The following is a 24,634-nucleotide window of genomic DNA, read 5'->3' as shown; positions in this document are numbered from 1 at the left end:
TGATGTGTCGGTCCTGAGCAGAGGCGTCCAATAGGTTCCATGCATGCTGTATTCATGTAAAGATTATCACAAACATTACAAGTAAACAGCGTACTTACAAGTTTTTATGCAGGAGTTTGCTGGCAACAAAACAATATACCCATGTGCATGAGCCTTTAGGCCGGCTATAGATTATGCAATTTTCTTTCCTACAAATATGGGTTGAAAGAAAGAAAATTGCTCAATTTCCCCATCAGCACAGTCAGTGTTGACGGGGGAATTCCCTTCCGCTGAGCAATTGTATTTTGACAGCATGAGGTTTCCCTGCCGTCAGAATACAGTGATCACTACCGGCAGTGATTGTACCAAAAAAACCTGACAGGCTGGTAGTACTGAATTTGATTAATAGACTTCCATACAACCAGCCTGCCTATAGATGGATTGAAGTGGAATTCAGTCCAGCCAGCCTGCAGAACCAGCCAAATTTTGAACTGTCTGTGGCCGACTTTAGTCTGCAGATGGAATTCTGCAGAATCCTTGGTCCCTGAATTTGTAACCTGCTCACTACAACTTCTAGAAATCAGTATAATGGCAAATGCCTTTATGGATGACTCCAGTAATGCCCTTGGTGGAGTGTGCTGGGGTTCTCTTGTTACAGCACTGCCACTGATCATGTGATCAAAGTAAAGGCATCCATGACTTCACCATGCAGATTGCATCATGCAAGTGCAGATTGAAGACTCTTAGAGGTTGATTTACTAAAGGCAAATAGACTGTGCACTTTGCAAAGTGCAGTTGTACCCTGCAAGTGCAATTCCTCCAGAGCTTTTTAAATGAGGTGAAGCTTCACTTTAAAAAGAATACCCGATCACGTGCAAGGAAAATAAAAGAAACAGCATTTTTGCTTGCACATGATTGGATGGTGGAAGTCAGCAGAGCTTTTGCTCATTTACTAAGCTCTGGAGACACTGGTCTTGCAGAGTGCAACTACACTTTGCAAAGTTCACAGTCTATTTATTTGCCTTTAGTAAATCAACTGCTTAGTATTTATGTGGAATTTTTTTCTTCTTAAAACAAAGCTAGTTTTTCTTGAGATGCCAACACCATTTGTCATCACTGTGCAATCCAAATCATCTGTGTGTGAGGCTCATTGTTCTCCTACAGTCCATGTAAAGATAGTCAGTGGCCGTGCATAACCTCCTTTGGCCAGGTTGGCTCTTATCATATGAGATGACAGATGCAGGGGGGCAGGGAGTGATGTGATTGGATGTGCTCCATTTATTGTTTTTTCCTGGTGCAGGAAATAGGAATCATCCCAGCTCTTCTACTGATAGGGAGGTCATGTGACCATTAACTTTTTTTTTTTTCCACCTCAGCAATATTCGGTGCCTGTACTGGTGTACATTTTCCGCTTTGTAACTTCAGCGTTCTCTCCCTGTTGTTGTTTTGGTTTCTCCTATTTGCTAGGTGATACATAGTCTTGCTGCATGGCATGGTATATATACCTCTCCTGTACTTGCTTTGCATGCTGTGCTTGTTTAAGCCTCTCGTGGCTTCTGCGTGTGATGTGTGGTGGAACCTTCCCACTACTTCCTCTTGTTTATCCGCTGTCTCCCTCTTTCACTGTCATTTATACTATCACTTTTGTCTCTCCTACAGCCCTGACAAGAGGACCTGCAGCAGAAAGGAGGCCAGGTGAGTGACCTTAGCCATGCTTGGCTGACATCGGTTTCACAGAGCCATGCTCTGCATCTGCATTACTGCCCTGCATCCAGTGGAACTTAAAGGATAAGTGCAGGCTAAACCTAACTAACGCTAAACCTGCTCTGTGCCACATTCTAAATCTATTCTATCTAACCCTGTTAAGCAAAAATCACTGTGCTTACCTATTCTACACCTATTCTGCACCCAATCGGGTCCAGTCTCTAGCAACGGAAGCTGTGTGCAGGAGAGGACCGACAACGGCTGTGAAATGAATGGGACGTGATGTCACCCATAGACTTACTATTGAGCTTCCGTTGTCGAGTGCCTCTCCTTCACCCGCCTCCATGCTAAAGCCGCCACTGACAGCTCAGCGTGGGACCAGACTGGATTGACTGCAGAATAGGGAAGTACAGCAATTTTTTTTTGCTTTACAGGGTTGAATAGACTAGGTTTAGAATGTGGCACAGAGCAGGTTTAGTGTTAGGTTCTGCCTGGACTTATCCTTTAATGAAATATCACTAAAGTTTGAACCGTGTGATGCACCACAATCGGCACATCGCTACTGCTGTCATCCCACTGCACTCCAGCTGCTGAATTCTAATGCAGCTGCTGGTGTGATTGTACCATAAGGCTTCATTCACATTGGCAGCTGCAGGCTGATGGTGAGAATTTGCGATGCTTGCTGGCGAGGATGCTAACTGCAGGCACAGTGTGTGCTGCCAGCAGTGGCAAGGCCAGATTTAAGCCCCATACACACAGGCCAAATGTCAGGAGACATTGGCCAGCCCAAAAAAAAAACGGCAGACATATGGCCCGTGTGTTTGCCACCCTGTCCAACAGAAGCTGGACGACATACTGTAAAACAAGCAGCCGGCTGACTCCCAATCAGCGCTCTCTGCCAATGGCGGAGATCGCTAACCGGGGTGTTCTGGTTGGGGGGGGGGCTGTCCCCCTGTCAGAACACAACAGCTCATCAAAGGAGATCGCTCTACTAACTTCACATAGTACAGCAGCTTCAACTGGAGCTGACAGATTTTTAATGAAAAAAAACTCAGTGTGTACCAGATTTATGCCCTGTTCAAATCAATGGCCTTCGCTGCAGCTAATTCAAGTGGTTAAATCCGATTAGATACTCTGACTATCCCTGGATGCAGACAGTTTGCCTCCAGGCAATGTGTTTCTGGCTGCATACAAACTGGCCACCGCAATTTGTCCAGTGTGCATGCAACCATAACATCAAGTGCTGCTGCATCCAGGGGTGCATCTGAGCGCAGCAGCCTATTCGGCCTCTCATTCACCTGTCTGAATGAGGCCTAAAGCTGACTACTGAAAGTTTGGCCAGTTCAGCAGGGACCGGCTGAGATTTGAACTTTGGGCAGGTTTGTACCCTGATTGGTTGATCGATCAACTTGGGTACAACCAGCCTGTTGGATTTCTCATGCGATTATTGCCAGCGGCTATAGTGGCTAGTAATAATCACTGTGTGTTCTCCTGGCAGGGACGGCTCCCCCCACCGGGAGAACCCAATAGCACAGTGGAAGGGATTCCATTTTGTGTTGATGGGGGGGAGGGGGGGGGGGGGAAATCAAGCCATTTGGGTTGCAAAAAAGAAAATTGCACCATCTATGGCTGGCCTAACTCCTTTGGTCAGTTGCAGTTCTTTATACAAGTAAAGGTTTGCTTTATGGGTCATCTGTAATGAAGTAGAATACCAACGTGAGTGGAATTAGATGGCAGCTGGCTTGCTCTCACTAGTATCGATTTGTGTCCTGCAATTATTATGTGGCCTGGGAGGTGGAATGGAAGGTGATCCCTTGAAAACTTCTTTGGTAACGTTTGTATTTAGCAGAACTTTCATGCAGCAGTATTTTCTGCAAGCAGAGGAAGGTCCTGACACAACGAAGGCTCAGCAAGGGAAACGCAGATAAGCAATGCTTCCTTTGTAAATAAGAGGAACGGCTTCTCACTACATATGGTGGTTATGAGTCGTCAGGAAACACTATAGACCAGGGCTTGTCCTCAGCCTATGGCTTGTTGCATATGTATATTATACACTGATCAGCCATAATAATATGACCACTGACCGGGAAAGTGAATGACATTGATTATCTTGTTACAATGACATATGAAAGTGGGTGGGATATTTTAGGCAGCAAGTGAACATTTTGTCCCTGAAGTTGATGTGTTAAAAGCAGAAAAAAATGGGCAAGCGTAAGGATTTGAGCGACTGTGACAAGGGCCAAATTGTAATTGTAATGGCTAAACAGCTGGGTCATAGCAACTCCAAAACTGCAGCTCTTGTGGGATGTTCCGGGTCTGTAGTGGTCAGGAAGGAAAACCGGCCAATGTAGTTTGATCCAATAGAAGAGCTACTGTATTTCAAATTGCTGAAATAGTTAGTTCTGGTTCTCATAGAAAGGTGTCAGAACACACTGTGCATTCTAGTTTGTTGTGTATGGGGCTGCATAGCTGCAGACTGGTCAGGGTGCCCATATTGACCCGTGTCCACAGCGCCTACAATGGGCACGTGAGCATCAGAACTGGACCACAGAACAATGGAAGAAGGTTGCTTTTCTGGGGAAGAGATGGCACCAAGATGCACTATAGGATAAAGGCAAGCTAACTGAGACAGTGTGATGCTTCGAGTAATGTTCTGCTGGGAAACCTTAGGTCCTGCCATTCATGTGGATGTTACTTTGCAGTCCATGGTCAGGGCTTTTTTGGTGGCAAAAGGGGGGCCTGTTCAATATTAGGTGGAACGTCCTTATGTTATGGCTGATCATTGTATATCCTCCATGTATTGCCGAATAGTGAGACCAAGATTTTTTTATAGCCTGCTACTGACAGCCTGATCCTTCCATGCTAAGGGCCCATTCACATGACTACGACATGCATAAAAATTCTAAATGCATCTGCATTGGCCTTCAGTCACATTCATTTTTTTCCACATTGAAATGCATTCATGTGTATTCACCTGCATTTTATTAATGTGCATTTCTCTAGCGCTCATCGACAGACGTAGTCCTCGGTGATACACCACCTTCGGGTTATGTTACCTCCACAGGAGCAGGACTAGACAGGAAATTAAAAAGCTCTGGCCACACCCTAGGGGCAGTCCCAGAGGGTATATCCTCTCTCTCTCTGCCTCAGCAAATCAGTTATTTTCTGTCTAGTTAGGAGTAAGGACCTACATACCTTGCTGGGATCTTAGGTCCTGGCAAGAATTTTTTTCTAAAAGGATTTTTAGACAGCTTTTTTTCTCCAGTGTTCCTGTGAGATCTTCAAGCAAGAAAGCTGAACTGGGCGACGGGCTGGATGTTGAGATCCGGTGGTCACCCCAGTTCAGCCTACGAGCGCGTGCAGGCCATAGCTCCGCGCTGGGTCGGCCGCGACAAAGTCCCATTAAAAGGACTGAACCCGCGAGTTAAACGTCTCGCTGAAACGCCAAAGACCATGAGTCACGGCGTCCGTATCGGTCGACAGCCCTCCCGCCCCGGTGGAGAGGGGTACTGTCAGGAGTTGGTGCCCGCCTGGTTCCGGTATGGTGAGTAGTATGTTCCCCCTTTTTCCCTGACGGGTTTTGTGGTGAACGCGGGCCCCTCTCTGTATGGTAAGAAAGAGTTCTTTCTATCCTATAACATGTCACAAATCCTCCTACTTTGAGTGTGATTTTATGTGTGCAAAAGCCAGGAGGCTTGGTTTGGGAGCTAACAATCTATTGTATACATGTTTTAAAGATGTAATCTGTGGCATTCTGGGAATCTTATGGGTTAAGTATAAGCTACCTACCAGTCAGAAGCCACGGACATGTAGACTGCCTTCCAAATCAGATCTCCAGCTATTAGCAGGCCTCCCGAACGGCCATGCGGTCCGCCAGGGCCGGTACCGCCAACCACGCCATATCCCCATGCAGGCCGCCGCCATTTTTTTTGCTGGATCGCACGAGCCGCCATTTTGGCGTAGCCTCGTGTCTCCAGCATGGGGGCGGCCATGTTTGAGGTGATCCTACACCTCGTGGAGCTTGGGGGAGGCGCCGGAAGGCGTGCAGAGGGGCGGAGCCGCCTCCCTTCTTCCTGGGCAGCCAGCCAAAAGACTTCCTGTTTGTCAAGACAGCGCTGTAAGCTGTTGCAGTTTAACTCTGAGCATCAAGTGGTGAGCCTGGGGGTCTATCTCTCTCTCTCTCGATCGATAGGGATCCCTAGCAGGTAACACTAAGGGGCTTTTTGTGGCGCTGGGGGTCAGAAAAAAAAAAAAAGAGTTTTTTTCTTTTGAATTATATTATCCAGGAAGTAACTGGAGTTATCATGGACCCTGCCACACATATTCCCCCACCTGTTTCCCTCGAGGGGGCCTCGGGACCCGCCGGTGCACAGAGTATAGAGTCATTTACAGCAATTTTGGAGTCTATGGTGGCTCGGGTGGAGGCGGCCTGTCAGGGACGGGGGTCAAGGAAGCGACCCCCGCCTACCCCTATACCATCTGACACCTCTGACTCAGATTCAGAGATGGTCACGGCAGTTGCAGGTTCCTCTGCAAGGGCTGTTATCCCAGGTAAAGCCCCCTCAGACAGTGAGGAGGACGCTTCTTCTCCTGCTATAATTCAGGAAGAAGCATTGGTGGACGCACTAGTTGTGGCAGTGCAAGAAACCTTAAAACTTGAGGCTTTACCGGCAGAGGCAACTGAAACAGAGAGGCCTTTCGGTACTAATAAGCCCATCAAGATGGCGAAGGCTTTTCCGGTACCTAAATGTTTTGGTAATCAGATTAAAGGAGAATGGGAGCATTCTAAACGTACCTTTACTATTTCCAAGCGTATTGCTAGACGCTATCCGTTTGAGGAATCCATCATTAAGAAATGGACGGTACCACCAGTCGTGGATCCGCCTATTTCCAGGCTGAATAAAGCCACGGTTATTCCAGTGGAGGACACTTCGTCCTTTAAGGATCCGGTGGATCGAAAGATAGAAGCAGAGTCCCGCACTATCTTTTCTCTGATAGGGTCAGCATTTAGACCAGTAATTGTTATTGGTCTAGTTTCCCAGACACTTACGGAATGGGCGAAAATGGTACGCCAAGATCTTAGGGGAAAAGATATTCCCCAGGAGACATCTGATTTGATGGAACAGATCATACAAGGGCTACGGTTTATCTGTGACGCAGCCTTGGACACAACTCCCTTATTAGGGCATGCATCTAAGTTAGCAGTGATCCTCAGACGTGTGCTGTGGTTAAAATGCTGGTCAGCTGACCTAGGTTCCAAAAAGACCTTGACCAATCTCCCCTTTCAGGGGAATCGTCTATTTGGGGCCAACCTAGATGAAATCATTAAGGATGCCACTGGGGGCAAGAGCACTTTCTTGCCACAGGCTGCAAAAGCTAAGGGACCTCGCAACAAGCGAGGACCTTTCTTTACCGCCCATAAAGGGCGCCCGGCTGGTACTAGCGGGAAAGGCAAGACTCCTCCAGGAGGATTCAAGAAGGGCTGGTCGGACAAGCAGAGGACCAACCCAGCCAAACCCGAAGCAAAGGAGTACACAGCCTGAAGGTGCGCCCCCACCCGGTTTCAGGGTGGGGGGACGTTTTCACGGTATTCAGGACATCAGATCGAGCATCAACCACTACTACCGGTGCGATTCTTCCCTTCCAACATTTAAGTACCACAGGAAGCGGTAGTTACCGTTCCCTGAATAGATCTTTTCCTTTACCCTTTCCTAAGATTAGTCCCGATACCACACAGGAATCGGATCTGGTTGACCAGATAGGCCAAGTAGCCTCTAGTCGGGTGACTTCGGTCCCTGAGGTTCAACCAGAAAAGATCACCCTTCCTGATAACTATCAGGTATCTGATAAATGTGTGGAAACAGAAAACGACCAGACTTCCTCGGATGGTCGGGGCCAGATAGCTCTAGGGACGCCTGGTTCAGATCCAATCAGCGCCAGTGGTCCTAGAAATTCTAGGCTGGCCTCCCCAAGCCGGCCTGGCCGACTTGGACATGCTAGTCGCAGACGTTCCGTGGGAACTTCGTCTCAGGGAGTGTCTGTGGTCTCAAGGACCAAGTTACCTTCGTGCTTTACAGTCGCTGGTTTTAATGGCCTGGCCATTGAGACCCAAGTACTGAAGGACAGAGGTTTGTCTACTTCAGTCATTTCTACCCTTATTAAAGCAAGGAAAGCGACTTCCAGCAAAGTCTATTATCACACATGGAAGACTTATATTGCGTGGTGCGAATCTTTAGGATTTCCTCCACGTACCTATTCGGTGTCTCGAATATTGGCCTTTTTGCAACAAGGGGTTGAGCAGAAGCTAGCCTTGAGCACCATCAAGGGTCAAGTTTCAGCATTAGCAATCTTCTTTCAGAAGCCGTTAGCTACCAAATCCTTGGTGCGGAATTTCATCCAGGGGGTGCGGCACCTGGCTCCTCCAGTCCGCGCGCCCTTACCGCCCTGGGATCTTAATTTGGTTTTGTCGGTTCTACAGAAACCTCCTTTTGAAAACATCAGGGAGATTCCCTTGCTTACTTTATCCCAGAAGGTGGCCTTCTTGGTGGCTATTACTTCTGCTCGCAGGGTGTCAGAACTGGCTGCATTATCATGCCAGTCCCCATACCTAGTGATTCATAGGGATAAGGTAGTACTTCATCCTAAGCCATCTTTTCTTCCTAAGGTGGTTTCAGATTTTCATCTGAATGAAGATATTGTACTACCTTCCTTGTGTCCTCAGCCCAAGCATCATCGGGAACATGCGTTACATTCCTTAGATGTGGTTCGGGCAATCAGGGTATACCTGAAAGCTACGGAATCATTCCGTAAGACGGATTCACTTTTTGTGATCACGGATGGCCCCAGAAAGGGTTTGCCTGCATCTGCCGCGACCATTGCCAAATGGATTAGACAAACGGTGGTACAGGCTTATTCTATTAAGGGTCAGAGTCCTCCGTTCCCTGTTAGGGCGCACTCCACTCGAGCGCTCAGTACTTCCTGGGCCTTTTCGCCATCAGGCGTCAGTGGTCCAGGTATGTAAGGCGGCCACCTGGTCGTCGGTACATACCTTTACAAAATTCTATAAAATTGATGTGACGGGATCGGCGGATGCCTCATTTGGCCGCAAGGTTTTGCAGGCCGCAATTTGAGGAGACCGGTGGTCTACCTCGAGGGTTTTTTTCTGTTTGAAAATTTTTTTGTTGAGTCTCATCATTAAGGATGAGCATTGTAAACTTCTAGTTGGCACCGGTTGGGCCTTCTAGATTGGGATTTGATTTCCATTTTCCCACCCCTCAGTTGTGATACTGCTCTGGGACGTCCCGAAGGTGGTGTATCACCGAGGACTACGTCTGTCGATGAGCGCTAGAGAAAAATGGATTTTTGTAAAATCTTACCGTAAAATCCTTTTCTCTTAGCTCATCGACAGACGTAGTCCCCGCCCCTCTGTTTTGGAGTTGGGTTGGGTTAAATTCTCTAAGCACTGCTTTTTCACATAACTGATTTGCTGAGGCAGAGAGAGAGAGGATATACCCTCTGGGACTGCCCCTAGGGTGTGGCCAGAGCTTTTTAATTTCCTGTCTAGTCCTGCTCCTGCGGAGGTAACATAACCCGAAGGTGGTGTATCACCGAGGACTACGTCTGTCGATGAGCTAAGAGAAAAGGATTTTACGGTAAGATTTTACAAAAATCCATTTATTTGTGCTTAAAGTATAACTAAAGGCAAACTTTTTTTTAGTTTTGAATGGAGAGGAGAGAGATTAGAACCCCGGTCAGTTTTTATTGCTGTCTGTGCCCCTGTTAGGGATATGCACCCTCTCTACTTGTCCTGTTTGGGTCCTTTCACACGGGTGCGCCGTCCGACGAGGTCCGTTCTGCTGAGCGGGGGATCGATCCGCAGATCCCCGCTGAGTAGGGGGGAAGACAGCTCCGTCTCAGCTCCATCTCCGCTCTGTGTGCGCAGACGGAGCTGTCAGATCCCCGCTGTCCTCTATGGGGAGATCGGATGAAAACGGACCGCCTGACGGATGGAAAATAGGGTTTCCATCCATCCGGATTTCACTTACAGGATCGGATCTGAGAGCAGCGGGTGTCAGCGGACATGTCTCCGCTGACATCTGCTGCCCCATAGGGACGCATGGAGCATCCGATCAGATCCGCCTAAAAAACTGACAGGCGAATCGGATCGCCCGTGTGAAAGGACCCTTTACCATTATCATTGAACGTTAAAGTAAAAGAAAATGTCAAATTTTGGGTTGTCACCAGAAAAGTAATAGAAGGGAAATCTTCCAATGGAACTAGTTCTGGTGACCTGGGAGCCCCCAACGATTTCCCTTAGTTTGCAGGGAACTCCTCCCACATCCTGTTTGGCTATGAGACAGGAAGTGGAGGGAAATCACTGCAATGGGTCACAGATGGTGAAGAAAAAAGAAACTTGACGGGTTTTACCCTCCCTTGCTCTTTCTAAATTAAAAAAAAAAAAAAAAAGTTTGCCTATAGTGACATTTTTTTTTTTATAAATAAAGTTTCATCTAACAAAAATCGTCGCCTTAAATGGGGGGTAAAAGAAAAAAAAATAGGCACTTGGGTATAATCAACAATAGTGATACAGCAAATTGTCATAAAAGAACAACTTAATGTGATTTTAAAGACGTATTTGGTGTTTAAGTGCCTTTAGTATTACCAAGCAATTGTGTGTTAAAATACAAACATTTTAACGCATATCCCTGGAACGCATATAAACTCTGCCTTGTAGTGTGAACATGCCACATAGAAAACTATTGTTTTCTATGTGTCGTTGTAGGTAACCTGTATTCATCCAATGCAAAAAAAAATGCAGGTAACTGCACATAGGGTAAAGGAGTCCTAATGGCCAGACTGGAAAGGTATGCGTGATGTGGGAAGCTGCTGACCAATCAGATTAGTTTTGAGATGGTGGAGGAATACATTCAAGAGCCACTCATGTGTATCACTCAGATCCTGAACTAGTATTGTCATTTCCAGCTGTTCCTATAGGGGCAGGTGTCTCATCCTTGAATTTTGGCTATTGCTGATGCACTGTTAGCAGAGAAGATCTATTTTAGATGGATCTGCTAGTGTATGAGCTCTTCATTACCTGTGCATTGTAAGGTTCCCCTTCATTCTTTCCAATCCTTAAGGCTCTATTCACACCTGATCCTAAATTGCTGCAAAATGTAAGACGTGTTTACGATGCCATTACTTCCTAATGACACCCCAATCACGCTCAATTTTGCCACGTGGAAAATTGCACTGAAAGCGCAATATTTGTAAAAAGGAACATTAGCTACTAGTGACATTTGCGACAAAATCGCAGCACGGTTGGGGTGCCTTTAAGAAGTAATGGAATCGCAAACGTGTCCCGCGTTTTGCAGCGATTTGAAATGAAAATGAACGGAGCCCTAAACTTGTTTCCTGTTGTGTAGGAGACTGCATCACAGCGGATTCCTGGAGGAAGAGCCGGTGGAACAGCAGCAGTCAGAGATGGCGTATGATGAGACGGATCTCACCGACAAGGTAACATCGCCTCTCAAAGGTTATTCGCTAAATATTGGGGGGCTTATGTTTTCTGATTGAAGTAGGAGCTTTCCATGTTGCATTAAAGCAGAAGTAAAGTTCTGATGTCACAAATAGCGAGCAGGCAGGCTCTGCAATAAAATACACTTACCTGCTGCTCGCAGTGTTTTCCTCTGGCATGTAAATTGAGCTGCACATGCACAGCTCCGCTTACATTGCCGCCAGGGTGACTGATTCAGTGCTTGCCCAGGAGTAGCGTTCTCACATACCGGCCAATGAAGACAGCTAGACAAGGAAAGGTATGTTTAGCTCCAGTTTAAAGTGGCGAGATTTGAAACCCGCATTGCAAAATTTTGAATTTACATCTCTGTCAGGTCTCTAAACAAATCAAAATGGCACCCCCCTGCAGGAATATAATGTAGTATCCCCACCTCTTTGATGGCCCATGGTCTCCTGCCTCAGTTGCAGACTCAGTGAGGATCATCTTCATTCAGTCCTTCTGAATATTGTAAGTGATCTTTTTGACAGGGGCGCCTTTGCAGTGCTTGCTGGATAGTGTTATTAGCTCATGGGGTTAATTTCTCTCGTTGCCCAGTTTTGTTCTTTAAACTTTTCTTCCTGTCTTGCTCAAGTTGCCTCTTTTCTCATGCAGGTGCTGTACCTAGAGCAGCGGGTGAGCGAGCTGGAGAGAGACGCAGCCACTACAAACGAGCAACAGAACCGACTCCGACAAGAAAATCTGCAGTTACTTCACAGGTAAGTGGTGGTGGGGGGTTTGCAGAGATTTAAGTGCAGCCAAGTGGGCGTGCTTCAAAGTTGAACTATGGGTAAAAACTAAAGCCACCCTTGCAGTGGGGCTCCCCCCGTACTGCTAGGGTTAAATGCTCATTTCTCTTACGTCCTCCCGACAGTCGCCGCCCATTCACACAGTCTTCACTAATGGGGTATTGCTTCCTCTCCACAGGAGTTTCTAGGCATAAGACTTGTAAAAGAACACTTCATCTACATAGTCACACCCATGGGGGCTGTCCTTCTAGTCCAATACCCCCCTGCAATAGCCATCCCAATTCAGTTTGTCTTCTGCATAGCTTAGGAGTGGATAGGCTTCCCTGTGCTGAAGCTACAGTCTCAGCCTTCCTCTTTTTCTTTAATGATTTATTTTTGTCCATGGTACCTTGAAATGCAGTCTTTACCTCTCTTATTCTTCGCTCCCCCGGAAGCTGGCTCCCTCCTCATTCCTCCGAAGCTCCAGGTTGTGGACCAGTAATCTGCTTCCTCTTTTACAAAGCAGGACTGGACTGCTGGTCCTGCATTGTACAGGATGACATCAGAGTGCTACTGAAGGAGGGAGTGCCAAAGAGAAGCGGCTTTGGGGGATCGCTTGCACTGGGCACTGATTCAGATTTATTTAAGAACTTAGGTTTTTGTTGTAAGATTTATCTTGGGGCACAACAGGAAGTGGGGGGATCTTTGTAATAAAGAGAAATTCCCACTTTTGGCCATGTCACATTATTGATCCTGTCCCTGGCAACAGCTCACCAGCAATAGGAGGCGGAGCACCAAAAAGATTACTCACCTGCCCCTTTGACATTGCTTGGTCTCTGGCAGAAATGCTACAGAATTGGTAGTGAGGGAGCAACAACTTGAGGGACACTTCACTGGCTTGGCCTGCAGGGGGGGCAACTTTGTTCTCATGCAGCTTATCTCACCTTGCTCCCCCATCCAGCAGTGACTTAGCACCCTTCCAGCCTTCTAATATGAAAACAGAGCAGAAGCTTTGAAGGGGAGGAGTAGCGTGAGCGGAGCTGCTGAGAGAACTACTTGAATGACTTCAATGCTACTCCTGTGAATTGCACCACAGTGCCTGCATCTACAGAGGTCAATAAGGGATTGCTTTGATGCCCATAGTCTGGCCACAGGTTCACTTTATGTAATAGTGTAATGTAGAACATTCAAGCTTGGCTAAATAATGTACCTACCACTCCTTTTCCAATTTTAATGCCACCTCATCTAATTTTGCCAATCAGGGCGCATGCGCTAGAAGAGCAGCTTAAAGATCAGGAGGTGCGGTCAGACGAGGTTCAAAGTGAAGAAACTCGAAAACACAGAGACGAGCTGCGCAAGATGGAGCGTGACCGCAGCTATCGGCTTAGCAGTCTTAAAGCTAGGTATGTGTTGTTTGATTGAAGGGAGCCAATCAGGCCAGCTCTGATCACTTGCTAGAATAGTGTATGTGGAAAATACGCCCTCTGATGGGGTGTTTGAGATTGCAATGTAGTAATTACTCTTCCTTTGCAGACTTCAAGAGCTAGAAAATGAAAATTTAGATCTCCGATCTCAGCTACCGGGTTTCAAGGCAACAGCACAGAGGTTAGATGAGGTAAGCAGTGGTACCTTAAATGACTGTGTCATGTAGCTAAAGACAGACACTAAACAAAGCTAGTGTTGTCAGCTCTCAGGAGGTACATGTCTCTCTTCTATTCACAACTTTTCACATGTGTGTTCAAGACCTCGGAAGCATAACCTTCCCATGAGCCTACAATGGTAATGTCATTTCCTCACGGCAAGATACCTCAAATGTTTTGTAATGAATGTTTTAGCTGGTTAAAACGTTGAATTTTGCAGATGATATCCAACTGTTGGATTCCCCTTGCGATATTTAAAAAAAAAAAAAAAAATATCCACAAAAACACTGCAGCACTCAATACAAGGTGCTCCCAAGGATGTTTAGGTGCATAATGCTTCCTCCGGTTCAGCCCTCCACAAATCAGGGAATCTTCAGTTAACTGCAAAAAACACAGAAGAGGGCGCCACCCCTTCGTGCATTACCGCCAATTAATTTAATAAGTCCCCAAAGACAAATAGATATTCTCAAACGTATAAAAACAGCAGGCATGTTACATGAACTTCAGCCATGGACAGCATGTCCCATCATTGGACCATCTAAATTGGAAAGCGAACGCATTTTGGGAGACTAGCTCCCTTCTTCAGAGCTGTTATTTTTATACATCTGTGAGTCTTAAATCTTTGGGGATCTAACCACTTCAGCTCCAGAAGGTTTACCCCCCTTCATGACCAGACCATTTTTGCGATACAGCACTGCATCACTTTAACTGACAATTGCGCGGTTGTGCGACACTGTAAACTTTTTGTACTTTTTTCCCCACAAATAGAGCTTTCTTTTGGTGGTATTTGATATCACCTTTTGCGTTTTTTTTTTTTTTTCTTGTGGTATAAAAAAAAGGCCGCCAATAAAAGAAAAAAATTTATATATTTTTTTACTTTCTGCCATAAAACGCATCCAATAAAAAAAAAAAAAATGTAAAAAAACAAAATTCTTTATCAATTTAGGCCAATATGTATTCTGCTACAAATTTTTGTTAGAAAAAATCCCAGTAAGCGTATATTGATTGGTATGTGCTAAAGTTACAGCGTCTACAAACTATGGGATTTATTTATGGAATTTTTACTTAATCATTTTTTTATTAGTAATGGTGGCGATCAGCGACTTATAGCGGGACTACGATATTGCGGCGGACAAAATCGGACACTAACTGACACTTTTGACACTTTTTTTTTAGGAACCGGTCACACTAATACAGTTATCAGTGCTAAAAATATGCACTGTCACTGTACTAATGACACTTTCTGGGAAGGGGTTACCATCAGCGGCGATCAAAGAGTTAAATGTGTGCCTAACCTGTGTTTGTGTACTGTGTGGGAGGTGCTTTTACTAAGGGAAGAAATGGATCCTTGTCCCTGCTTTGCAGGACACAGGATGCATGCCTTCCCTACTGACAGAACGGCAGTCTGCCTTGTTTACATAGGCAGACTGCCATTGTGCCTCTGTAACAAACGATCGGCGGGTGCTGGCAGGCATCGAGTTTGTGGTTCCTGCTTATCTGCTCCTGCTGTGCATAATCACAGTGTGAGCGAGCCACCGGCAGCACGCTATCGTGCCCACTACCCGGAAGTGTGGGATCACACACACATACATACATGTGCTCCTGCACACAGTGACCTCCCTGTAGCAGTAAAACTGCTATAGGGCGGTAGTGAAGTAGTTAATAAATTGTTTGGTGGTAATGCGCAAGGAGCTTGCGCCCTCTTGTATGTGTTTTTTGCAATGAAAAAAAAAACTGCTACACAAGCAAACCTACCAATTATAGTATGCTGAGTTGCAGGAACATTCATTTTAAATAGCCCCCAACACATCTGCAGAACACTACAATGCACTGCAGCACGCAGGGGGGGGAGATTTACGAAGACTGATGCACACAGAATGTGGTTCAGCTGTGCATAGTAAACCAATCAGATTCTAACTTCAGCTTGTTCAGTTAAGCTTTGCCAATAAAACCTGGAAGCTGATTGGTTACTATGCAGAACTGCATCAGATTCTGATTGCTCCAGTTTTAGTAAATCTCCCCCCGTATATCTTGCAGAGACCACATGGGGAAACCATAAAATATAGCATGAGTAATTTCTCCTGCAAAGCGGTTCCAACAAAATAAATGTGGCATCAAATAATATAGAGTAAACACCTTTCTGATAAAATCCCTTTGTTGGGCAAAGCTTATGAGAAAGTGGGGATCCCAGGTGGGGTGTCCTGCGTAGAATAAAGATTTCAACAGAACCTGGTGTGTGACATTTACTCCATATTGTTTGGTGGACTGTGAGTGGGGACAGACCCGGAAGCTATGCCTGCACTCTCAAGCATAAGCTTTTGGAGCAGTATTGTTTCTAAAGCTGGCCATACATTATGCAATTTTCTTATTCAGTTTCCTTAAAGCAGGGATCCTCAAATTACGGCCCTCCAGCTGTTGCAGAACTACACATCCCATGAGGCATTGTAAAACTCTGACATTTACAGACTTGGCTAGGCATAATGGGAGTTGTAGTTCCTGAACAACTGGAGGGCCATAGTTTGAAGACCCCTGCCTTAACCACTTAAGCCCCGGAAGATTTTACCCCCATTCCGACCAGGGGGTATTTTGCGATTCGGCACTGCGTGACTTTAACGGACAATTGCGCGGTCGTGCGACGCTGTACCTAAACGAATTTGGCGTCCTTTTTTTCCCACAAACAGAGCTTTCTTTTGGTGGTATTTGATCACCTGTGCGATTTTTTGATCACGCGCTATAAACAAAAAAAGAGCGTCAATTTTGCAAAAATAGCAATATTTTTCACATTTTTTTATATGAAATTCCCCCCAAAAAAAATTTAAAAATCAAAATTTTTTTACTTTTTCGGCCAATTTGTTTTATGCTACCTATGTTTGGTAAAAAAAATCGCAAAAAGCGTATTTTGATTGGTTTGCGCAAAAGTTATCGCGTTTACTAACAAAGGGAAAGATTTCTGTCATTTTTTTAACGTGTAATGGCGTCGATCTGCGATTTTTTTTTGCGGTACTGCGACATTGGGGCGGACAGATCGGACCCTTGACTGACATTTTTGACACTTTTGGGGTTACCAGTGACATTTCTACAGTAATCAGTGCTATATATATGCACTGTTACTGTAAAAATACACTGGTAGTGAAGGGGTTAACTTTATTTGGGAGGGAGGGGCTGTGTGTATCCCTAGGGGCGTGCTTTCTACTGTGATTGGCTGGGGCTTGAGCTGTATGGACACTGATCAACGGATCTACATACTAGATCCGAGTGATCAGTATCCTAACAGCAAGGAGAATGACAGGTGGCTTGTTTACACAAGCTGCCTGACATTCTCCCTCTCCCCCGCCGATCGCCGAGTGACCGACGGACATCGGGTCCGCCGGTCACACGCGCGGGGGGGTCCGTGACCACGCGGGGGGGTCCGTGACCACGCGGGAGCGGGAGCGCGCCTCCGGGGGCGCGCGCTCGCTCCCTAGACCCTCACAAGCTAGTGACGTAGCCCTACGTCACTTTGCCTGTGAGGGGCTGACTGCCGACGTAGATCGGCGTTAGGCAGTCGGCAAGTGGTTAAAGTGTTACTAAACCCAGGACCCTGCATTCACTATATCTGGTCTCCCACAGTACACAGAACATGGAAATGCAATTATTTTAGTAAATATAAACTGCTAAATACCTTTTCTCATCAGCCGTATATAACAGTCTTGTAACTTCTATTAGTGTCCAGCCAAACACCGGGTAAAGCTTGTAGGAAGAGTTTTCTGACTGAACCCCTGACCCTCTGTCTGGACAGTGCTAATTGGCTGTGTGCTGATCACATGCACTCTATAAAGAAAAAAAACATCTCTAGCAATACATACCAAACTAAGCACGTGCAGCCAGACTCCATAGACCTTGTGTTATCAGGAAATTATTAGGGGATAGTGGAAGGAAGTGAGGATCAGAGAAGACAGGATCAAACAGCCTTTTTACACAATGCAGAGGATTAACTCCTTAGGTTCCACAGTGAGTATAACAAGCATGCATAAACATACTGATTTTACTGTAGTGGGTTTAGTAACACTAAGATTTACTATCAACTATATAGTGCAAGGACCTGCCTGATTACAAATTAAAAGTGTTTAGGTTTGACCTCATATTATATGGTTTAAGTAAGGCAGTAGTGTAGTCCATCCTCTTGTAGTAATGTATGGGTTGGCCATTAGAAGCACAAAGCACAGAGGGGACTAGACAATTGCTACGCCTGGAAGTGTCAGATACAGAGAATTCTTCGGGGAATAGTATCTCTAGAATACAGTAAAGATTATCAGTGGGACAGGTGTAAGTATTCCATGCCTTCCTTCCATGCACCTTATTTTAATTTTTTTTTTTCAGGTAGCGATAGGGGGGTCAATTCACAAACGTTTACCACATGCGATAACGCGGTCATGTGACTAATTTGCATAAATTATCACATGCGGTAAATAAAGTCCAATTCCCTCACAAAAAAATAAAGCTTATGCAGTAGTAGTTATCGCAAAATAAAAAAATGTGCCGGTAAATTTCACTTAAAAACCATGTGGTAAGCTCTTAAGTCCAATTTACTAACAGAACAGATAGTAAAAAAAACTATACAACATTTATCACCAGGGTTTTGCTGGTGGTATCACATGATATTTGTCATCCCCACACTGTTTTTTTTTTTTTTTTTTTTTATTCTGGCGTGGGGTTCCCAGTAAAATTCATGCCAGATCCATAGAACCTGGTATGCATTTTGGGGGGGCCGAATCTCACTCTTGTTTTTTTCCCTAATATAAAAACCTGCTGACAGCTGATGGGTCATCTGTTGTTAAGGACGCGGCTCCTTAACATCCAGCTCAGTGTGATAAATTACTGCATTAAATGATGCGGTAATTACCGCTAAATCGAACAAACGCCGCGTTTGGTATTTAACTCAAAATTCTTAGTGAATTGCACTTTCAAAACTGATTCACCGCAAGTGTTATTTTACCACATTTTTTTTTTTAGCCGTTATTTAACTCTTCCTGAATTGACCCCAGGGTCTCTTAAAGCATGAAGATGTATTGGTTTGTATTTTGAGCAAAATTTGGTAAGCTGATCCCTAAACCAAGGTGATGTTTGGTGGTATGTTTACCTCTGAATATGTTTGATGTGAAAGTCGGGAAATGATTGTCGAAAAGTATTCTTGCTATCCGATTTTGTGTTTTTTAATTTAAAGTTGCTGGCTAGTAATTTAGCACCTTTAGTCCCGGTTCACATTTGTGCGATGCGGGAACGCTTTGAATATACAGCGTGTTCCCGCATCACATCCTCACCCCTGACAGTTCACATTCCATATGCGATACGCTGGGGGTGTCAATTAAGAGTGAACGACACCGCCAGATCAGATCGCATATCGCAGTGCGATCTGAAAGTTTTCACAGAATCGGATCGCACCAATGTGAACCACCATGTGATCCTATTCTGCTGCCAATTAAAAAAAAAAGGGTCATGTGCGTGTTTAGTGCGATTGCGGTGCGAATTCAGCCATACAAACTGTATGGGTGAATTTGCACCGCACAGAGATCGCATGTAATTTTAGGAGCAGTGCGCTCCGAATTACATGCGATCGCACAAATGTGAACCGGCACTTAATGCCTCATTCTGTGCTCTTCCGTTTTTCTGTTTTTCCATTATTCCTTTGATTTGTTGAATTTGTCTACAGGAGAAGTATAAACTGCTGGATCAGGTGGAGGACCTCCAACAGCAGCTGCAAGAGCACCAGGAACAGAACCGAATACTGGGAGGAAAGCTCAGTAAAGAGCTACACAAACAGCAGACAGAGAAAGAACGATGCCAAGAGGTAAGAATCGTCTGATTTCATTGGTGTCTTACATGACCTCAATCTACTCTCACATGACCTCATTCCTTCTCACCACATCCCACTTCCATGTGACCTCATTCTGCGCTCATGTTACCATTACGCCACTTCTCTCACTTTAATGTCATTGTTTCTCTATGATATCATCATACAATTCTGGTGTCCTCTCACCCTGCATCCACACAGTCTTTTTCAATGTCCATATGCCTTTCTCTTGTCCTGGCAATCTATCTCTGACCCATGTGACCTTTTTTTTCCTTTTTATCACGGCTCCTGTCTTCTCATATGCTGCCCATGTTGTTAACATTCTGCAGACTTTTTTTCTTTATCTAAAATTGTGAATCTGCGCAGTGTAAATAAATGTGAACAAAATGCAAAATATTTAAATGCAACAAAAATACAACCTAAAACTAATAAAGTTGCCTGCTAAACACTCCTGAGGTGATTCCACAGCACCCTCTATAACTCAAAACACATAGGTATCTCCAAGGCTCCATTCACATATAGGCGTCTTGGATCGCGGGCAGAATTGCCAAGATTCTGCCTGTGATCACGAACCATTGCAAGTCGCGGGATGCCCGTGCGATTCCCGTGGCTTGCACTGGCACTCCAAACGCAGCATAATTTTTGCCGCAATTGTCGCCCGATGAATCGCGGTAAAATTGCGCAAAAAGAATCGCAGGATGCCTGTTGCCTAAAAGAAGTTCTTGTTCTTTTTTTGGGCGACAGGCGCCCCCAGATTTCTGTTTGCGAGAGTTACCGAGATTCGTCAGGCGACAATCGTGGCAAAATCACGCTGTGTTTGGGGTGCCATTGCAAGTCATGGGAATCACACGGGCGTCCCGTGACTTGCAATGGTTCGGGATCGTGGGCAGAATCACGGCAATTCTGCCGGCAATCCGAGATGCCTATATGTGAATGGAGCCAAAGTTTAATGCAACTCAAAACAATGCAGAAGTCATTAGTGCACAAATCTTTAATTATAAAAGTCAACTGTCCCTTTAAATATACAACCACCACAGCCGCAGTGGCTTGCATCATCGACACGGCTCTGCCCCCTATATGTGCTATGTCCGGGCCCGGACTTCATCACTGGCCTACTAAAGCTACACTGGATTTTTATATTGGAAGATTTGTGCACCAATGATTTATGCATTTTTATGAGATGCACTACACATTGTTATGTTTTTTTCTCTATCTGAAAATCCCTCTGGATTTTTCTAGACACTAGGGGTTTTTTTTTTAAGCTTATATTATATGGTTTTGGTAAGTCTAAAGGAAAAAGTCTTCAGAAAATCTTAGTGTGTATGGCCCATTAGTAAGCCATGAGCAGATTTAGAAAAATTGCCATTCAATACAAAGATATGAAAGGGTGTAAAGACTGCGATTAAAAATACCAGAAACCTATATTCTTGTAATTAACACACACATAAGTGAAATAAGTGCTTTTGAAAAAGTCTATATATATATATATATATATATATATATATATATATATATATATATATATATATATATTTCTAACAGCTTCGCCTTAAAATATGAAAAAAAAAACAGCCACCTGTGTCAGTGGGATAGATAGATCCTCCACCGATATCCTCATGCACAAAAGGCCTACCAGATAAATTTGACCTCCATTACAGGTTGTCAAAATGGGCACCAGATCAAGAGTTCTAGATCAGAAATAAGCGGTTGTCCTAATCCACCCAGAGGTCCATAGATCAAAGCCAGCGATTAATAAAGTTGCCCAAATGTAAATAGAGGGTTGATAGAGAGAATTCTCATGGTGTAGTATTTAAAAGATCATTTATTAAAAAAACATAGTGACTTAAAATTTCCTCATTCAGCCGGTTCGGCTAAGCTGGAACTTGGTTACATGCAAGGGGCGCCGTTCCATGTTCCACCTCCCTTTCAAAAGCCGGAAGTGACGTAGTACGTATTTCAGTCCCGACGCGTTTTGTCAGCAGGCGTCTGACGTCACCAGGGGTCATGTTTTTTTTTTGACGTGTCGTTCTTTTATATCATATTTATTTATAATTAGTTTTATAATTCTTCATCCTGTGCGCAATTGCAGAAGTATATCTTGCACTACTTTTATTATTAGATACAAAGAACCAGCATAGTGCAAACACAGCCAGAGTTTTCTGCATTTAGGGAAATCTCAGTTTTGAAAGGGGGCCAAGTACAAGACGAGGTATGAGAAGATCAGGCTTATGTTATATATTGAGTTCAGCAGAGAAAATTGCAAAATCATCCATCAAACAGTAAAGGGAGAACGATAAAAAATGTCAAGCATTATCTATATAACCTTTGGTTTATTAGATCATAGAGGAGCTGCGGCGGGAGCTTGAACAAATGCAGCTCATACGTCTTGAAATGGAACAGAAGATGGGGCTTGGAAACAGCGCTGCCCTGCAGGAATACAACAGCCGCACCAGAGAGGCTGAGCTAGAACAAGAGGTCCGACGACTTAAACAGGTAATTCGAGATTATGTTTAAATGATCAATCTCAAGATATCCATGCATGCAAATTTGCTGACAGGAGAAGAGAGCACAGTGAGCAGGTTTGATTTATTAGTGTATTGCTGTCGCACTGTTACTCCACTGTATTCTCAAAGGATAAGTTTACCTTTCAGAGCATGTTACATGTCACACCCATAATTCGAGTGTAATGTGTAATATTCTCCAGACCTGCCCTCTACACCACTGACCCCCCATGACAGCATGCAGGTGATCTTCTCCCCCACACCCCTTGTCTCATTTTGAAAATAGCTAGCCTGTGTGAGGCTCCACCCACAGCCACATCATTCATTCACAGCGATCTGTAAATGAGAGAACTACAAGTACTGTCATCCATTGCGGCTGATATCTTGTAGTTCTCAATAAACTGCGAGGGTGGGGTGCTGATGAGCACTCTTAAAGTTCATTCACAAACCCTGCAACTTATAAACAGTCGGCCTGTATCGGAGGTATGGGCTGAAAGCTGCAAGGGCTTGTCTGCAGGGGCTTGACATTGCACCTGATCCACTGATCAAGGGTGCAACGCTTTACAGGCTCCTGGGGCGAAAAAAAAATAATAAATGCACATTTTTATTTCCCAAAAGGTGAACTTAGTCTTTAACTACTTAAGCCCCGGAAGATTTTACCCCCTTCCTGACCAGGGCCTATTTTGCGATTCGGCACTGCGTGACTTGAACGGACAATTGCGCGGTCGTGCGACGCTGTACCTAAACGAATTTGACGTCCTTTTTTTCCCACAAACAGAGCTTTTTTTTGGTGGTATTTGATCACCTGTTCGATTTTTTTGATCATGCGCTATAAACAAAAAAAGAGCGTCAATTTTGCAAAATAACAATATTTTTCACATTTTTTTTATATGAAATTCCCCCAAAAAAAATGTAAAAATCGAAATTTTTTAACATTTTAGGTCAATTTGTTTTATGCTACATATTTTTGGTAAAGAAAATCGCAAAAAGCGTATTTTGATTGGTTTGTGCAAAAGTTATTGCGTTTACTATCTAAGGGAAAGATTTTTGTAATTTTTGTTGTTTTTTTTTTTGTTAACGCTTAATGGCGGCGATCTGCGTTTTTTTTTTTTTTTGCGGGATTGCGGCGGACATATCGGACCCTTGACTGACATTTTTGACACTTTTGGGGTTACCAGTGACATTACTACAGTAATCAGTGCTATACATATGCACTGTTACTGTAAAAATGACACTGGCAGTGAAGGGGTTAACTTTTTTTGAGAGGGAGGGGTTAAGTGTGTCCCTAGGGGCGTGTTTCTAACTGTGATTGGCTGTGACTTGAGCTGTAAGAACAGTGATCAACGGTCCTACATAGTAGAACCGTATGATCACTATTCTTACACAGGGGAGAATGACAGGCGGCTTGTTTACATTAGCCGCCTGCCTTTCTCCCAGTGTAACAGACGATCGCGAGTGCCCGGCAGACATCGGATCCACCGGGCACACGCGTGGGGGGGTCTGTGACCGAGCGGGAGCGTGCATCCGGCAGCGCGCGTCGCTCCCCAGAGCCTCACAGGCTAGTGACGTACCTCTACGTCACTTTGCCTGTGAGGGGCTGACCGCCGCAGTATATCTACTTGCGGTGGTCGGCAAGTGGATAAAAGCCTGGCATTGAACTAATTTTAATTTGGTTTAAACCACTTGACCTCCAGAAGGTTTCCTCCCCCCTTCATGACCAGGCCATTCTTCGGTATTCAGCACTGTGCTACTTTAAATGAAAATTGTTCAATCATGTAACTCTGTACTCAAATGAAATCTATATATTTTTTGCATACAAATAGAGCTTTCTTTTGGGTTTTTTTTTTTTTAATCACCACTGGGTTTTTTTTATTGTATGATATATAAACAAAATAAAATACCAAAAATTTGGTATAGTTAGGTTAGTTTCTGTTGGATAATTTGTTTGCAATATTTTATTTCTTCATAAATTTAGGCCAAAATATAGTCTACAAAGTAAAATGGTAAATACAGCATATTTCAAAATTGCTCAATTCAGCATTACTTAAAGTTCACCTTTCATAACCTGTTACATGTTCTCCCCCTGTTAGCTGTCACAATTTAAAAAAGAAAAAAACTCTGTTCTGTGAATGGAAAACTACAACTCCCTTTAGCCTCAGCAGCTGTCGGCTTGTAGTTCTCAATGAACTACTGTGGCATTGTGGTAGTTCCTTGATTCCTCCTGTCAGAATGGTACGAGGTACGAGCAGGCAGAAACACTGACAGGCCTGCAGGGGACCTGCTGGTGCAATGCTTTACAGGCTCCCAAAACAAAACAGCGGAGTTCCACCCATTTTTAATAGGTTGGATTACATAGATGTATGTAATCCCCTTTAAAACGTCTTTTACCAATGGAAACTTTTTTTTTTTTTTTTGCTAGTAAATACCTTAATTTCTGCTTTATTCCTCCTCTCGTCACTTCCGGGTCTGATCGGCGATGACGTCATTCGGCGATTCGCAGTGTGTGCTGGGATGTATTCCATTCCAGAAATCTCGCAGTATTACCCAGGAGCTGAGCTGTACTGAGCCGTGCCTGCCCCGCCTCCGCCCCGCCTCCTCTCAGTGAGTTGTACTGTATGCATTGTATTCAGGCCGTTCTCTGCCCCGCTTCCACCCTGCCTCCTCTCAGTGAGCGAGGACTGAAAGCATTATATCCTTACTGA

The 24,634-nt window shown here is 44.6% G+C and overlaps 1 protein-coding gene across 1 annotated transcript in view; it reads left to right on the top strand.

The window, feature by feature from the left end:
* The window catches only part of RAB11FIP3 (RAB11 family interacting protein 3), a 174,676-nt gene that overhangs the window by 133,675 nt on the left and 16,367 nt on the right, over positions 1 to 24,634 (top strand). The window contains exons 11-17 of the mRNA XM_082261081.1: positions 1,639 to 1,674; positions 11,106 to 11,196; positions 11,849 to 11,952; positions 13,224 to 13,364; positions 13,495 to 13,576; positions 19,291 to 19,428; positions 21,769 to 21,924. Of these exons, the coding sequence (XP_082117207.1) occupies positions 1,639 to 1,674; positions 11,106 to 11,196; positions 11,849 to 11,952; positions 13,224 to 13,364; positions 13,495 to 13,576; positions 19,291 to 19,428; positions 21,769 to 21,924 (748 nt within the window). The remainder of the gene's footprint in view (positions 1 to 1,638; positions 1,675 to 11,105; positions 11,197 to 11,848; positions 11,953 to 13,223; positions 13,365 to 13,494; positions 13,577 to 19,290; positions 19,429 to 21,768; positions 21,925 to 24,634) is intronic.

This window comes from Pelophylax lessonae, assembly GCF_965119305.1.
Source record: "Pelophylax lessonae genome assembly, chromosome: 6".
Lineage (NCBI taxonomy): Eukaryota > Metazoa > Chordata > Amphibia > Anura > Ranidae > Pelophylax > Pelophylax lessonae.
This window is presented reverse-complemented; position numbering and strand designations above follow the sequence as displayed.